General features: G+C 48.1%; 6 protein-coding genes across 6 annotated transcripts; 3 read left to right on the top strand and 3 right to left on the bottom strand.

The window, feature by feature from the left end:
* Nucleotides 1-352: 352 nt before the first annotated feature.
* AtWU_03821 (cellulase family protein) lies at nucleotides 353-1,764 on the top strand (the record flags this gene model as incomplete). Its single annotated transcript, XM_035498932.1, has 4 exons — nucleotides 353-760; nucleotides 811-984; nucleotides 1,042-1,609; nucleotides 1,676-1,764. The coding sequence occupies 4 exons, from the start codon at nucleotides 353-355 to the stop codon at nucleotides 1,762-1,764; spliced, it is 1,239 nt and encodes a 412-aa protein (XP_035354825.1).
* A 1,133-nt stretch (nucleotides 1,765-2,897) lies between these two features.
* AtWU_03822 (MmgE/PrpD family protein) lies at nucleotides 2,898-4,441 on the top strand (the record flags this gene model as incomplete). Its single annotated transcript, XM_035498933.1, has 2 exons — nucleotides 2,898-3,146; nucleotides 3,236-4,441. 2 exons carry the CDS (start codon nucleotides 2,898-2,900, stop codon nucleotides 4,439-4,441), a joined length of 1,455 nt encoding a protein of 484 aa, XP_035354826.1.
* A 1,413-nt stretch (nucleotides 4,442-5,854) lies between these two features.
* AtWU_03823 (uncharacterized protein) lies at nucleotides 5,855-6,347 on the bottom strand (the record flags this gene model as incomplete). The annotated part of the gene is made up of 3 exons (XM_035498934.1): nucleotides 5,855-5,957; nucleotides 6,029-6,107; nucleotides 6,179-6,347. The coding sequence occupies 3 exons, from the start codon at nucleotides 6,345-6,347 to the stop codon at nucleotides 5,855-5,857; spliced, it is 351 nt and encodes a 116-aa protein (XP_035354827.1).
* A 3,074-nt stretch (nucleotides 6,348-9,421) lies between these two features.
* On the bottom strand, nucleotides 9,422-10,836 carry AtWU_03824 (alpha-1,6-mannosyltransferase; the record flags this gene model as incomplete). The annotated part of the gene is made up of 4 exons (XM_035498935.1): nucleotides 9,422-9,608; nucleotides 9,668-10,173; nucleotides 10,225-10,604; nucleotides 10,668-10,836. 4 exons carry the CDS (start codon nucleotides 10,834-10,836, stop codon nucleotides 9,422-9,424), a joined length of 1,242 nt encoding a protein of 413 aa, XP_035354828.1.
* Nucleotides 10,837-13,331: 2,495 nt separating this feature from the next.
* On the top strand, nucleotides 13,332-14,491 carry AtWU_03825 (mitochondrial carrier; the record flags this gene model as incomplete). The annotated part of the gene is made up of 5 exons (XM_035498936.1): nucleotides 13,332-13,443; nucleotides 13,505-13,516; nucleotides 13,597-13,700; nucleotides 13,755-13,790; nucleotides 13,853-14,491. 5 exons carry the CDS (start codon nucleotides 13,332-13,334, stop codon nucleotides 14,489-14,491), a joined length of 903 nt encoding a protein of 300 aa, XP_035354829.1.
* A 215-nt stretch (nucleotides 14,492-14,706) lies between these two features.
* On the bottom strand, nucleotides 14,707-16,192 carry AtWU_03826 (aromatic-amino-acid aminotransferase; the record flags this gene model as incomplete). The annotated part of the gene is made up of 5 exons (XM_035498937.1): nucleotides 14,707-14,819; nucleotides 14,874-14,963; nucleotides 15,013-15,255; nucleotides 15,314-15,794; nucleotides 15,860-16,192. 5 exons carry the CDS (start codon nucleotides 16,190-16,192, stop codon nucleotides 14,707-14,709), a joined length of 1,260 nt encoding a protein of 419 aa, XP_035354830.1.
* Between the last annotated feature and the right edge of the window lie 549 nt (nucleotides 16,193-16,741).

Below are 16,741 nucleotides of genomic sequence, written 5' to 3' on the forward strand. Positions count from 1 at the left end.
CAAATATCGCTCAGGCACTCCTCCCCAGTCGGTTATATTGCAACGCGTGTTGCGTAGACCGACACATGTTTGTCTTGCATTTCCCCGCCTGAAGAACCTGACAATCAAGGCTTATCCACGGACATGTCCGCGAATTGCAGACAACCGGTCCGGAAAAGGCTTTGCGCTGCTGTTCTCATTGGCGACATCCTCAGGAACTGGCTTTGATCATGCGGTCATCATCAGGGGCTTCGGGGATGTGCATTCACTATGCAGAATCCCGGGAAGTCGCATGTAGAGCGTTTATATAAAGGGTCCTTGCAGAACACCCTGAGGGGACAAATCGAGCTAACTTCAAGCAGCACCTAGTACAATGCATCTTGGCAACAGCTTGACATTGCTCTGCCTCGCAGCACCAGGCCTCGTCGCCTCAATTTCTTCTTCTCCTCTATCCACCTCAGGTCGATGGATTGTCGACACCGACGGGAATAATGTCACCTATGCGGGGGTCAACTGGCCCGGTGCTGAGGTGGCCATGTTGCCTGAAGGGCTGCAGTATCAATCCATCGAGTACATCGTCGGCAAGATCAAGGATCTAGGCATGAATGTCATTCGCCTTACCTTTGCTATCGAAATGATCGATGACATCTACGAGACCGGAGCGGACGTACCGATCAAAACGTCCTTGATTAACGCTCTGGGCGAAACAAACGGAACCAAGATCTACGACGATATCGTCAGTAATAACCCACAGTTTGGGGAAAATACCACACGACTGGAGGTAAGTCGTATCTCTCAGAACTCATTACATTCGATGTTAAAGGTATCTAGGTATACGACGCAGTAGCCGAAGAATGCTACAACCAAGGTATCTACGTGCATCTAGACAACCATGTCTCCAAAGCAAGTTGGTGCTGCTCGACTACTGATGGAAACGCCTGGTTCGGAGATACTTACTTCAACGTAAGCAACTGGCACAGAGGTTGGAAGTATATGGCCGAGCACGTAAGCTACAAACCCTTCCCATCTTCAGCCCTCAGGGCTAACGCAAATCCGATACAGGTCAAAACCTTGCCCGCCGTAAAAAGCATTGGCATGCGCAACGAACTTCGCAGCCCTGATGACAACACGACACTTGCAGACGACACCTACAACTGGGAAACATGGTACAGCAACATGGTCGAGAACGCGAACCAAGTTCACTCCGTCAACTCAGACCTACTCCTCTTCTTCTCAGGTCTCAATTACGATGTCACACTCTCACCGATACCGACGGCCTCAGACCTAGGCGACGGTACCGTCTTCAAGAAGAGCGATTTTGACTTTGAAGATAAAATTGTACTAGAGCTTCACAACTATGACTCATCTGCTACAAGCTGCAGTAGTCTCTCATCTAGCTTGTTGAGCGATGGCTTCGATGCCCTAGAGACGGACGACTCGAGCATCGTAAATGTGCTTCCGGTCGTGATGACAGAGTTCGGGTACGAGCAAGATGATTCCACCTATACGGAAGTATATGCCTCATGCCTGAGGGAATGGTTACCTAGCGTTCATGCCGGGTGGATGATTTGGGTGCTTTCGGGCAGTTATTATGTCCGACAGGGAATACAGGATTATGATGAGACATGGGGTAAGTTTACCGTTTCTTATCCTTGCTGTCAGCAGTCCGCGTTAGGTGACTAACTATCATCACCAGGTCTTCTAGATCATACGTGGTCTGGTTGGCGATCAACCGAGGCAATTGATAATGGCATCATTCCTATGGTCAACGCAAGTCTGGGATAGGTTTGGGATACTAATTGACCTCGTCGGTATATTGGTGTCCATGTAACGAAGGGCTTTGAACTTGGTCCTGCGAGAGTCCAGCAATAGCAATCTACTCATTTCCATATCACTCTACACAATCTGTATTTCTTATGTAGTGTGTATGTGTGTATCTATGTATGTGGGTTCGGATTATCTTAATACTAGCATAGCTAGGGTGTTCTTGCACCTACCCTCTTTACTGATTTTCTAAATTTTATTTAAATCTGATATAGAGTGCAAAGGCACTGTATCCCGAAAATGAATCATACTATATCTAATACCGAAAGACTCGGCCCATACAAATTTGCAAAGTCCTAATGCCGCCGCATATGCGGTGAACCAGGACCAACCCCAGTGAACTGGGGTTAAACCGGATTCAAAGGGGGCTTTGAAATACCAGAACCAATAGGAATACTTGGCAGCTTGATCGGGGGTTCGAAGCTTGGCAGGCAGGTCCAGCCTAGTAACCCCAGGTTCGCAGGTCTTATGTACTAACCAAGCCCGAACCTGAGCCGATTACGAGTGAGCCCGGGCGAGCCTTGCCATGTCTAAGACAGGGTAAGATGGCAGAATCTACCCATAAGTGGTAATGCCTAATTGACCTCAGAACAGGAAAGAAAGTGTATGAATGAGCGAAACAGCGGTCTGCGACCTTTTGACAGATCATATGTTTATATGATTTGCTAGTCTGTGTTGGGCTGCTGCGATCGGCAAGCCGGAAAACAATAGAGATCGACACGATAGGTCATTCCGTAAATCCTCAATCGTGCATATCATTTAGATTAACTTTCTACCAATTATATCCGAGTTTCCATCTTTCCTTCTTTTACAAAACTATTGAATCGGAATCAGTTACCGACAAGCTGGTCCAGTCGATCCGGGGCATTTCTGCGCCATAAAGTTTACTTATAGCATAATTCAGCGAAGGAGTGGAGTATCGGTCGCGATCGCCGACTCTATCAAGCACTGTTTTGTTTTATTGGATATTAGCTATATATGACTCCCTCTTTTCCCGCGATGCAGCACTAATCATCTCTATCATCATCTTCTCTACCCTTCTCTTCCCAAGGCCTACCACGGATCGGGACCAAGCATCTATCCAACCCATCAACATGGCCACTCACACAGCTCCTCCCGCCACTTCCACCGACAGCTCCGTGACCCGCACCCTTTCCACCTGGCTTGAAGAACTCACCCCGGACTCCATCCCTATCGAGATTCGTACGCGAGCCAAATACCAAATCCTCGATGGCTTGGCCTGCGCCCTTCTGGGCGCGCGACTTCCTTGGTCTGTGAAAGCACACGACGCTATCACTGCCATCGAAGGACGCGGTAAATGTACCGTGATTGGATGGAATGAGGTATACCTTTAATCCCTTCAATGATTCCCAACGCCAAGTATCAGTGAGCATCGACAAGGCTAAGTTACTAACAATGATCATGACAATAGGCCCTGACACCCAGTGCTGCCGCCCTCCTCAACAGCACCTTTCTCCAAGGCTTCGAAATAGATGATGTACACGTCGAAGCCCCGATTCATACTTGCTCCGTCGTCCTACCTGCTGTCCTCGCTGCTGCAGAACAAGAGCACAGCTCAAATACCCCGGTCAATGGCAGTGCCTTGATAACCGCCTTAGTAGCCGGCTACGAAACCGGTCCTCGCGTAGGGCATGCCCTAGGTGGATCGCACATGCTTACAATCGGCTGGCATTCCGGCGCAATCTTTGGCCCTGCTGCATCTGTAGCTGCTGTCTCCAAGATTCTCGGTCTCTCTGCTGCCCAAATTGAAGATGCATTAGGCATAACATGCACACAGGCCTGTGGACTTATGTCTGCGCAGTTTGAGAGTATGGTCAAACGCATGCAGCATGGATTTGCATCGCGGAGTGGCGTGCTGGCTACATATTTAGCAAAGCAGGGAGTTACTGGGACTAAGGATATTTTTGATTCTTCATCTGGTGGCTTTTTAAAGACATTTTCACATGGAGCGGAATCCGAACCTAAGTTCTTCCCAGAAGAGGTATGTAAGGGGCTTGGAGAAGTATGGCATTCAGCAAAGACACGGCAAAAGCCGTATCCATTAATGGCGGGTTCGCATTGTACGGTGGATTGTGTTAGGGATTTGCAGGCTAAGTATCCCGCGAAGATGAAAGAGTGGAAGAAGATGGTAAAGATTGAGGCGGAAATGGCCAGAGCAGCTATGAAGAAGGGTGGCTGGACACCGGAGAAGCCAGCTAATGTGACAGGAGCACAGATGTGTGTGCCATATGCAGTGGCATTGCAGGTAGTGGATTGGGAGGTTGTACCAGCGCAGTTTGCACCAGGAAAGTTGAATCGTGAGGAGTTGTGGAAGGTGATGGAGATGATAGAGTGTCGAGAGGTTAAAGAGTTTGATCATTCATGGGCACAGCGGGTGAGGATTACCTTTGAAGATGGAGAGATACTGGAGACTATGTTGAAGGCACCAAGAGGGGTGCATCCTGGATTATCAAACGAAGAGGTGCTAGAAAAGTGGCGGGCTGTTACAAAAGGAGTGATCTCACAGGAGAGGCAGAGGAAGATAGAGGAAACAGTGTTGAACTTGGAGGCAGTGGAGGATGTAGTGGCTGTTCTGGGTGAGCTGCTGAGAGGAGAGACAGCGAATGTGCTTCAATAGATGCTGCTTGGTTCCCTACTGGTTAGATCAAAATCTCAGTTACCATTCTCGGACTTGGGTGGCTTCATGACCTTCCCTCAAGAGATGCCCCGACAGACCAGGCTCAAACACGGTGCATTTGATGTCTCGCCCTATGGCTGCTACTGCTCTATCTGCGGCTGCTGCTCTGCTGGTTCCTCTGCTCACTGGGTCTTACTGAAGTCAACACCAGCTATGTGGACTACAACATCAAAGACAGTCCCGACCTGTATGACTTCACCACGGGAACCATTGCATTGTGTGGGATACTGCTACAGGCACTCTCAAAGCTTACACTGGAGGGTCATCCTGGCTGGGTTCGGTAAGACGCCTTCTCAGGTCATGGCCAGCTTCTGGCATCAGGCTTCATTGATAACACTATCACGCTGTGGAGTGCCTGTGGCGCCACTCTCAAGCATATCTTGAGAACTGATGGTTTTGTCACTAACATTGAGTTTTTTGAGCACCTGTCGCTATTGACTACCCACATAGGCTCTTTTGATATTCATATTTGCTACGAAGACCCTCTATCAAATTCCTCCACAAAAGGGATAGTGGTATCTCTGGGAGCAGATTGATGGGTCACTATTCAAGGTCAAAGAGAGCTATGGCTCCCTCCCAATTATCAACCTAGTTCCTCAACGGTTAAAGACGGTATTATCACATTTGGTAACACCAGCGGCAGAGTCGCTTTTCGGTTATTTGAGTTATCCTACACAAGGTTTCGTTTCTATCTCTGTTAATTTTTCGAATCTCTTTAGTGGACAGGTAAGATAGAAGGGCTTTATGAAAGCAAGTATTTAATTGATTAAAGTAAAGATTAAAGTAGAGATAAAATTGGCTTGTAAAATCAAGTATTCGAAAGAAACAGGAATAAGACTAAAATAGAGGTGGACGAGGCCATCAGCATTTCTTACATACCAGATTCCCAGGGTACTGGGCGATTACATATATTGTTAGGCCTAGTATTAGGTACCTCCCTCTGACATCGTATAACTTAAGAGCCAAACCGACTTTGCTAGATCAAAATAATTCAATATCGATAAACGTTGCCTTCTAAGGATTGCTCCCATGATGCTTCTTCATGTTTGTGTTTTCAAGATAAGCGTGTCATTGGCTCATCCAGCACGTCAAGAACTGTGAAGAAAATGATGCTAGTTCAGAAGGATTACAACGGGTGTCAGGTTTGCGCTTCATATGGATATTTTAAATTGATAATAATCTAGAATCAGAAACCTAAGTAATACATATTTGCACGATCCGAAATACCGGCCTTATCTTAGCAACTGTTCCAAACGTCTGAATAGCTGGCTATCATCAATAAGCCAAGAGTACCAGACCCCGCAATCGCCGAATCCGTTACTCATCCATTGCCTATTGCTAACAAACCGTGGCTCAGTTAATGTAGCACTTGACAGACTGGACGCGGTTGGAGGAGATGCTGTCGCTTCCAGGGGACTGGATGTCGCCAGTGCCACCGCCGTTGCAGCGGTCGGTTCTACAGAGCAAGAAAGAAGCACAAGTCAGCCAGGGATGTCAGCATCATAATACAAAGGAAGAAGAACATACTCCCAGAAGCGGCAACGGTATCCCCGGGGGATGGAGACCGAGTGGACATTGTCGTTGACTGGCTTGTCTTCCAGGTTGACTAGATGCAATCAAAAGATCAGCTATGAAAGCGGAAAAGAGAAAGAACGGGGTTGGGTAATTGTCACATACAGCAGTCATGCTGGGTCTTGATGGAAATCTTGGAGCAGGTTCCTCCCAAGTTCTGTCCATCGCAGGCCTTGATCTCGATGGTGTCTTGTCTCTGCTCGAGAGCGCCGGGAGCGGCAATGGCGCCGGTGATGGCGGTGGCGAGCATCAGGATGGTAGCAGTGAATTGCATTTTGAATGATTTGGATAGACGAGATAGTCTTGAAAGTATGGATAGATAGAGAAGATTGTTGTTGGAAAGCTGTTCTTAGAGAAGCTGTTTGTTGTTGTTGATGATGAGCAGGATACACCATGCCAGGACGCTGTACTTATACCTTTTCCTGGGACTTCTATCTCAAGTCTCCAAGACTCTCCCAACTCTACAACTTGTACAAAAACCAACAATATGCCTCTACTCTGGGGCCATTTTCTGCCTTGTGAGCCTGGAACATGTGGATGAACTGTATGATAGCTACCGAAAGGCATCTTTTACTGGTCTCCTCGTCTGGCCTCCATCATCTGGCCCCAGCATCTGCATCACAACCCTGGTCTGTGATGGCGCAGCATGAATAGACCAACCAGCCAAGATGTAACATCAGGATTCCTTTGGTCTTCTTCCCTGTCATTGACATCTGCCAAGACACTCCGCCCCCGGTGATTCTCTTCGTGCAGTGTGGAGGGCCAGAGTCCTAACATCTAGAGATGAAGCGCCCCCACAAAGTCAGCTCATCAATGCAGCCGGGTACCTGAATCTAGAAACTTTGGAGCATAGATGAGAGCCTTGTGTCGCAAGGCCTTTACTGCATTGAGTAAATGTGCTGCTCTTATTATCCAAAAAGGGCTAACATGAATCTCGGCGCATTCCCACGTTTCATGTGTCACTCGATGACGGGCCGACGCGCCACATATACATCCCCTGGCTCTTGGAAAACGATTTTCAGACTTTGAAGCAGTACTTGACAGTATATTTCCTAGGGACAGTATAATCGCAATGGTTTCAAAGCTCGGCACAGTAACTGACACAACAACATCTAGAGAAAGCATGTTTTATTGTTCCTTGACGAGAATAAAGGCAACAGACTGCATTTCGATGCTGCAGTTTAGGCAGCATAACACATGTAATCGGGCAAGGCTACTAAATCTTGTCGGCCCCATTTTCGGCATATGATGAATGATGAAGCCCGAAAGGATTCTTCAGGATCTCTTCCTCGCCCCACAACCCTGCAGCCAGGAAGGAAGCTAACTTATTTAGGCTGTATAGCTGGATGTTCCTGAGCGGATGATTGGCTTGCCCGGGTACCTGGACCGTGCGTAAGCGGAGATTGCAGGCTGCACTTACCGAAACATTCCATAGGTAGTCTTGCACCCTCATACCTAAACAGGGTATGCTTCTTCTTGGCCTGCATAGGAGTAATGCTGACACCTATGCACCGAAAAGTAAGCAAAACCACATGCAGGCACTCTGTCAGGTACTGAAGCTCTCGATCAAGGACCAATGTCTGTCTTGCCTTTGAACCAGAATACACGCAGGACAGAGCTTTCATCATCCTCAAAATTCTATATACAAAAATGCTATAGTACAGTGTGCATAAAAATCGGGAGATCGCTCACCAGTTGAGGGTCTGGAGTATCATCCAGAATTACCAACAGAAATATCCACCATCTCGATGAAACAGACTCAGCCATAATCGTGTCTGTTCCTTTTTGTTTAGTCTGGTAGTCGCGATCCAGTACCCTCGATCTGAACGCCTTGATCCCTTTGGCTGGGCTCTCTCCTGCCCGATCCTTCGAAGGAATAGCCCGACAGGATCAAGTTCAAGCTGTGCACCAATCATTATTCTCCCCCGTTGTTGGCTATATGGGAAGCCAAGGAACAATCATGCCATAGAAGCTGATCAAATCAGTTTGCTTATGATTCAGAGGACACAAACATTATAGTTCGGATCAACTCCGCGTCAAGTCGGCGCCTTATAACAGAGTCTCCGGTGCGTCCAGGTCAACATTTTCTAAAGCGTTTGAGCAAAGTATTTCATTACCCAACATCCACATCAACTATATCAGAGCTCTCCAAGTAAATACGTCACCATGGTAGATACCTGCGGGATTCCTAGGCTGGCCCATGTCTATCAATAGACCGAGTCTGTAATTATCTAAATTTTGATGCCTGAACCTACATCTTTGGTATTAAGGAACCTATCAACACCTTTGTGGACTGGTGCTCGTAGCCTGAGGACAATATTTTTAACTATTGTCGGTGAATGTGATGAGCTGTGATGTATTTTTGGTAACGTTGAGATACTGTGAGTAAAAGGTTAATTCGGTACGAGGTAGCTAGGCATTGGAAATATATCTATTATGTAGAGAAAAACCCCTCGTAGAAGGCTTGGGGTTGTTTCTGGAAGTATCGTCTCGCTCCTTCTCAGTTGCTACCGATTGATACCAGTAGTGGATTTAGCATTAGAGATGACAACCAATTCACACAATATCATATCCTAAAGAATATGATATATTGCATAAAAACTAGATTGAACCTTTTCTTCATAGGAAATATCATCATTCTCGTCAAGGTTAAGTCTCTGGAACTTAAGGTGTAGTATTACTATTTTCGGATATGCTCGTGCCAGATATATATATATATATATCCACAAGGCGCAACTTCAGGGCTCCAAGTCCGTGCGTGACGTCAAACTGAATGTCATTCTATGCTAAGTAAAACCTTGAAAAGGTGGAAAATAGATACTTTCTTAAGTTCTAGAATTAAGATGGTACATGATTTTGTAGAGGAATGACTCCTCAATGGGATAAATAACTGACTATCGCGTCTGCAACTCCAAAGCGCCAATACAGACCGTAGAAAGCGTTCTGGTTGTAGTATGTAAATAATACATAGCATACAATCACTATATTTCTTTCATATCTCACTATTACTTATACCAAGATGACAAAGACGCCATGGGTTCGAATATACTCAATATTTGCGGAGCACGGCGACATGAGACGGCCAGCTCGGTCGGAGATATTTTGGCAAATACTCGGTAGTTGCTCCGCTCATCATGTAGCGTATACTAGTACTCGCGGGCTGATCGGCCCCCATCGACCTTTTGCGTTCTTAATGTCGAGACTGGGATATTTATGCTGTTTCCAGATGAATGTATGAATATCTCATTGGGTATCTTATGAGCCGTTTATAATATTATACTCGCGAGTTATCCTGATCCCCTCAACCCCCAAAACGCCTTGAATGTTCGTAAACCAAAAGATACCAAATTATTGAACAGCAACAGTAGGCACTTTTGACCAGTCGCGACACATTCCCAGGACAGTCCGACAAAATTTGCCGTACTCAACTTTCACGTCGAAGGCCCTCCACGATCCCTGTGCCAGGTGCCTCAGGCGCGCGGAAGGGTCAGTGATTGGCTTGGAGCCCATATTGCCATATTTGCCGCGTCCCGGACTATATCATCGTGTCAGTTCTTCGTTTCTATCATCGATCAATGTCTGAGCTCATCATACCTGAATCCAGTAATTGGGAGAATAAGCACATCATCAACCAGCTTGCTCTTCCCTCCGTCCTTCAGACCTGACAGTGCATGCCAGCGTAAGCCAGCCACCTCTTCCAGTCTACTCCGCACGGCGTCGGTGAAGGCAGCAGGACCGGTAAGTGTGAGCGGATCCAGATTCATAAGCTCTTGTCGAGCAGCTCGTGATTGGAGTGATCCACCGTAGCGGTTGGAGATATCTCCTATCGTTGCTGATAGCCGGTCGATGAATGTCTGCAGGATAGGATGACCCGGGGCCCAGGCAAACGCCCACTGCGTAAGCTGCACGGGCTGCGAGTAGCCCATGCGCCAGTACGTATCGGACCCCTCAGGGCAATCAGCCTCGAGGCCGACAATCGCGCGTACCGGAGCGGTCGAGTTAAAGGATGTGCCGGCTCGTGTATCGTTCCAGGCATGCAGATCGGTCGGGGTAATCCATTCGGCAGGTTTGCGAAGCGGTTCGGTATCGATATCGCCATACTATTCTGATTAGAATTATGCTCCGACTCTCAAAGTTATTCCTGCACCTACCACACCTCCAATCCATTTGGAAATCACGATGCGAAACGCATCTGATCGCTCAACATTGCGCGCCAGATGCGCATAGTGGCTCTCCAGGTCCGGCTCAAAGTGGTGAATAAATTGTTCCATTCCCTCATCCGTCCACAAAAAGTAGGCCATCTCGCCTTCGGCAGTCTGAAGCCATCGCTCGGCGCTGTGACGGATGATTTGGGGCCAGGTGTCGATTCTTGTGTTTTTCCAGGTTTGATGTACGATCATAGGAATTGTTGAGTGAGGAAGGTACCCGTCTGGGGAAGCTCGGGCGGCGCTAAGAGCTAGCTCGGCCGCTTCAACGATATTCTTCGGGGGTGGTTTAGATGCGCTGGTCCAATTTGGCGGGATATACCATGCTGTAAGAGAACAATTGGGTCAGTCAGTCAGTTGTGTCTAAAGAATTGTGAATGATCGCCTACCTCCTCCCTCGGTATTGTGTGTGTGGACATGGCGGTACAGTAGTGGGTACTGATCCTCGAGATCTATCGGCTTAGTATCGAACTTGGTACGTTGCTGGCAGATGCAAATCATCAACACCGCGCCGATAAGGGCGACGATGGCCAAACGCCGCAACCGAGTAGGTGCCATACCGTAAGTTTATCACAGCATTTTCATCCTCCGGAAGACAGATGAGAGAGATATGTAGGATGATGAGGGGGAAAAGGGGCTCAGCCCCACGTGACGGTAGCCAGGCGCAGCCAGAAGAAGAAGCCTTGGAAAGTTCCGAATTACACTTTTTGTGATTTTTCAAAAAACAGTTCACATGTATGGAGTACACTAGTACAAAGTAGTTGGTTACATGTCGAAAAGATTGTGATGTGGCCCACAATAGGATCCGCCACAGTTTTGGGGCTACCGCTTCCCCCTCTAGGAAGGTATGAAGCCATACTACATGATCAAATCATTGATCTTCCTTCTGTTTCTCAATGATCTGCTTGCTGGCAAAAGCATTGACTAGCCATCTATTTCAATCGTGAATGTCATTGCTTCTCTATAACAATCATACAGCAAAAAACAAGCTCTTGGAGACGGCCGCGGTGGAAAGCGCGCCCGACAATCCAGCCCCCAACACCCACAGCACCCGTTGGAGCGTAGACACGAATACGAACCCCCTGTCACAGAAGCAGCACTCCTAGGCTGCTACCTTCGAAACCCCATCTAATAAATACTAGCGCAGCAAATGAAAACCTCTCTGCCACATTACTGGTATGTTTCAGGGTTTCCCCTGCGTCAATTTGACGTTCCGAAGGGTTGTATCTGTGCAGCTCAGGTCAAAGGGTACAAAGGGCTGAGCAAGAGATTCCCCGATCGGGAAGAGCATGCGAGGTTACGCTAAACCTTATACAAGACATACTAACCCTGTGTGGCATAGGTGGTATCTTTTAATAACCAATTCACAGCCTGATGAAAGAAATCCTGATTCCTGATTGTGGGTGATCTCCAGTGCAAGGCTGAGACTTAGGGCTGTGTTGAAGGGATCAAATTAGATCTCCTTGAAACGCAAATGCCTGAATCCATCTCACGTCAGATGCAATTGCAAGATGTGTATTAGGAAGACCGAAAATATGAATTGAGATCCGCAGTGACAGAGGGACTGAAGAGCACAGGACGGTATTGGGGACGAGGGACCAGCCTTGTCTGGCTTGGCGCACCCTGTTTTCTGTTGATCATGGGCCAAGCGGCTGATCCAGGGTCATTGTCACGTGATAACCGCAAGTCCTTGCTGCCGCTTACATAACTCAACATCTGGCGCACGATTGGCCACTGCGTTCTGACGGAAATTTCCCGGCACGCTAGCAGGAAGTCAGCAAATAGTCTCGAATTAGCCTGTGCAATAGTGTCGGCATTTATGCTTATTCTGCCACAATTTGAAAATTGCCATTCTGCAGAATCATCACATTCATGGGGGTCATTCAGGGGTTAGTCATTAGTCTTTGAAGAGGTTGGAATATTTCTCGTCATGTGTTGTCAACAATTGCCATGCTTCAGCCTTGCTACCACACGGAAATTGAATGAGGGATTGTGACAGACTGTGCAGGATCAGTCGGTCCTTCTTGGCAGGGATTGTGCCTCTTGCTAACTGCTTCAGGTAGGAGCTGTTAGTCCACGTCACCTATGTCCTACGTAAGACATTTCAATGATGCCTACTGCTGTCAGCGCGGAATATCTCTATCCCGCTGACAGACCTGCACTTGTTTGACAGAGTGATATGACCATGGATTATGCGGCGACATACTACGACAATGTACTTTTATTAGTCAAATACGGCCGTGGAAATTTCGCGAAAAAAATACTACTACTCTGCTTGCAGCTTCAATAGGGCTGACAAGATTGAGAAACGAAAGAATGCTATACATCATTCCGACGATGTACCCAAGTATTATGCTGGATCTCGACGTCAATATACTACTTGCACCGCCTTCTGTCTATTAACCAATCAGCCACATGAATGAGCCCCGATCCCGACGCAAAAGCTTTTGAGGCGCAGTGGTATGGCCTATAAGATATTCCCCAGTGGGTTTGTCCACATGCCAGAAGCTCAACTAGTCAGTGGCCAGCCTTGTAGATTCTATTAATACCATTAATCTACCATCATTCTGGAAACGCTTCACCGCATTGATCCCTGCACAGACATTTGACTCCAAGACACAGCTCGCGGCCTGGAGATGGTAATCACGGGACTATATTGGAAGTACTTGTTATGCTCAGTATCACGACCAACCATAGGCCACACAACTCACACAAAATGACTAAGTACATTAGATACATACATACCCCGCCTCAAATACGAATCCCCTCATCTAACAAGCAAGATAACCCAAACGGCGGCTACCGTCACCCCGAACAAAGAAATAAGCTACCATGTGGACCAACGTGCAGCCGAGCGGGCCGAACACCCTCGGGGAACAATACCGAGATAGCATACTGGCATCGGTGCGACACCCGAAACAACATCACTGAATGCCCTAGTTATGGCCAACTCACGATATCTGAATATACCCCGCACTGAGTATTGCAAGCTATGAAACTCTTCTAAGGTGCAAGGTGCAAGTCATACGATTGCTTGGTCTTGCACGGTCATCATGTCATCTGCTGAGGGATCGAGCATAGCGCCGGTGTATACGTCGAAATGGAGAGATACGGTCAAGGATCTGGTTGCGGGAGCAGTGGGGGGTGTTGCGCAGGTAGTCATTGGTAAGCTCTATACTCATGACTGTTATATCAGGGAGCCGCGTGTATACTTACAGGGTTATAGGACAGCCATTTGGTAAGTGCCATCGTACTCATTAAAAATAGATCCCATCTCATCGCCATAGCTGCTATCCCAGAAAGCTGAACGGTATCTAGACCTCGTCAAAGTCCGCCTCCAAACCCAAGGAGGCAAAGACAACAACGCTCTCTCCCTAACTCAGCAAATCTGGAAGCGCGAAGGCCCATTATCATTCTACAAGGTGCGTTGCTCACCACAACTCAGCTATAACTATCCTAACCATCCTTTACTCCAGGGCTCACTCGTGCCCTTACTAGGTGTCGGCGCCTGCGTAAGTCTCATCCTCTATCATACCCATCACTGACCCTCACACACTGACCGATAAAATAACAGGTAAGCATCCAATTCGGCGCATTCCACTACTTCCGCCAGCTCATTGAGCACCACAACCACCAAACGCACCCAACACAACCTGCCACCCCCACCCTCCCCCAATACTACCTGGCGGGCTGCTTCGCCGGCCTAACCAACAGCCTCATCTCCGGTCCAATCGAACACATCCGGATCCGCCTACAAACCCAACCCCACGGCTCCCTCGCCCTCTACACCGGTCCTTTTGACTGCGCACGCAAGATAATCTCCCAAGCGGGGATTCTCCACGGGTTATACCGGGGCCAAGTGGCAACACTTATCCGCGAAGGCCACGGCATCGGAGTCTGGTTCGCGTCCTACGAGGGGTTCTTAGGCCTTGCGGCGCAGAGACAGGGGAAAAGGAGGGACGAGTTACCTAGTTGGCAGATTGCCGTGTGTGGGGGGTTGGCGGGGGAGATGTTGTGGTTGTTGAGTCATCCAGTCGATGTGATTAAGAGTAAGATGCAGAGTGATGGGTTTGGGAAAGACCAGAGATTTAAGGGATTTAGGGAGGCTGTGAGGATGACTTGGAGAGGGGAGGGGGTAGGTGGGTTGTTCTTCGGGATTGGGCCCGCGTTGGCGAGGGCGATGCCTGTTTCCGCGGGGACGTTTGCGGTGTGAGTTACCCTCACTTTTTCTTCTGGTTTTGTTGATTGTGTTGCTGATATCTGTGGTGTGTAGGGTGGAATTGGTGAGGAAGGTGTTGGCTTAGGTGGTTGGTGGGTTGGAAATGTCTGGGTATATTAATGGGGAATTGATGAATTTATATCCTGGATGGGTTTTCTAGACTGCTTTAAAAGATAATGCTTATTTTGCTATGTAGCACACTGCTTCTTCTATTTGCTCTTCAGACACTGGGCAATCGAGCGACCCACGTACTCCACATTCTTATCGTTGAGTCCAGCAATAGAGACTCGCGAGTTGCTTGCCATGTAGATATGATATTGCACTGCATCGAATGGAGTTAGTAAGATATCATGAGGGTCAATCCTAAAGAACTTACCCTTGAGCTCCTGAACGACATCCGGTGCAAGACCCAAGAACCCAAACATGCCCGACTGGCGGATCAAGTGATCCCAGTTACCAGGTGCACCTGCACATTTATCAGAAACTGCTCAAATGCATATCAAGATTCAACTCACCATTGTTATTCAAGGAGTCATACAGAGCCCTCCGCATTGCCCGGATCCGGCCACTCATGGTCTCGAGATCCTTGTACCAGAGCGCTTTGAGCTCCCGATCCGACAAGATGGTTGCAGCAATTTTGGCGCCATAAGCAGGTGGATTCGAGACTTCAGACCGCTGCAGCATCTCCAGCACCGACTGTGTATTGGTAGCAGCTTTGTCTGTCTGAGCTACGAAGAATAGACAACCCGTGCGCTCTCCTAGCAAACCATTAGCCCCAAACCAAATGACAACGTCACAGAGGAATAACATTCTCACCATATAGCCCCATATTCTTCGCGAACGACAGACATACACCCGCCTCCAGGTCCAATTCATCAACAAAATACCGAATCGCAAAAGCGTCATCATCGATATTGCCTGAATTGAAACCGAGGTAAGCAGCATCAAAGAGAGGGAAAAGTCCCTTTTCCTTGATGATACGACCGACTTCCTTCCATTGCTCTTTGCTAGGATCACAGCCGGTCGGATTATGCGCGCACGCGTGAAGAATAACGACCGAGCCTGGTTCCGCCCGTTTCAGGGCAGAGTAGTAGCTGTCGATATCTAGATTCTTCTGGGCGTCGTCGTAGTACCCGAAGGATTCGCAGGTGAACCCGAGGGAGGAGAAGACTTGGTGATGGTTCGACCATGTGGGACTGGGGATGTAGATCTTCGGCAAGGGGGCACGACAGCTTCGAAGAAGTAGGCCTGCTAGATGAAGAGACCCGGTGCCAGAGAGGCCTTGGCAGGTTGCGAGCTTCGTTGGTCATGTCAGAGGGTGTGATACGACCAACGTCTGGGGTTTCCGTGACTGGGACTTACCCTAGTTTGAATCCTCTCGTATAGTCCAGAGCCTAATGCCATCTTACTTGCCGCCTGGCGAAAAGCTTGAAGACCCAAGATCGGCAGATACTCATGATTCAGACCCTGTCCAACGAGCATCTCGCGACTCTTCCGCACCGAAGGTAGAACCCACGGCTGTCCATTCTCATCGCGGTAGGTTCCTTGCCCGAGGTTCACTTTCTGGGGGAAGGTGTCGGCATTGTACTCTGCAGTTAGAGCAAATATAGCATCGGGAGGAATGAACGGGGCTGTCTCGAAGAAGGAAGGGGGAGTGGTTCCCGTCTGTGTGATTGTGCTGGTTTGAGTTGTCATTATGTCAGAGTCTAGATGAACAATTGAGAAATCTGAGATAATGCCACAGGTCAAATGTCTATTTCTAGTGACATGTTCTAAAGCTAAATAAATGTTCTTAAGCCCTGCCCGCATAGCAGTTCGGCCTTGACCTCCGAGATGTCGGCTCTCTCGCCCGAGTACATGTTTTGTCGTGTTATCCAAGCAAGCTGGGCGATAAAGGATGCATCAAGATAGCGCGATCCGCTTATCAGGGATAATTATCGCGCAGTGGGTCAGTCTGGATGGCGAGTTTTACTATTAGTTGAGATTGAGTGGATGGCTTCGTGCGGGGAATGAGGGGTTTAACTCTATTCCAGTTAATTGAGGGGAGACAACTTGAACCGACAAAGACTGCACTATAATTGAAAATTCCTTGCATTGTCCCGGGCGGGAATTTCTCCGCGATGGCTAACAAAGTATTTGACTCATTTTCCCTGTTTTGTTTCCATTTGGGAAGGTGCATTGAGGTTGTTTATTGAGATGCTGCTGTGTAATCAAACTGGCGATAGGACAGGTCAATGGACGCTA

This window comes from Aspergillus tubingensis (genome assembly GCF_013340325.1).
Source record: "Aspergillus tubingensis WU-2223L DNA, scaffold_6, whole genome shotgun sequence".
NCBI lineage: Eukaryota > Fungi > Ascomycota > Eurotiomycetes > Eurotiales > Aspergillaceae > Aspergillus > Aspergillus tubingensis.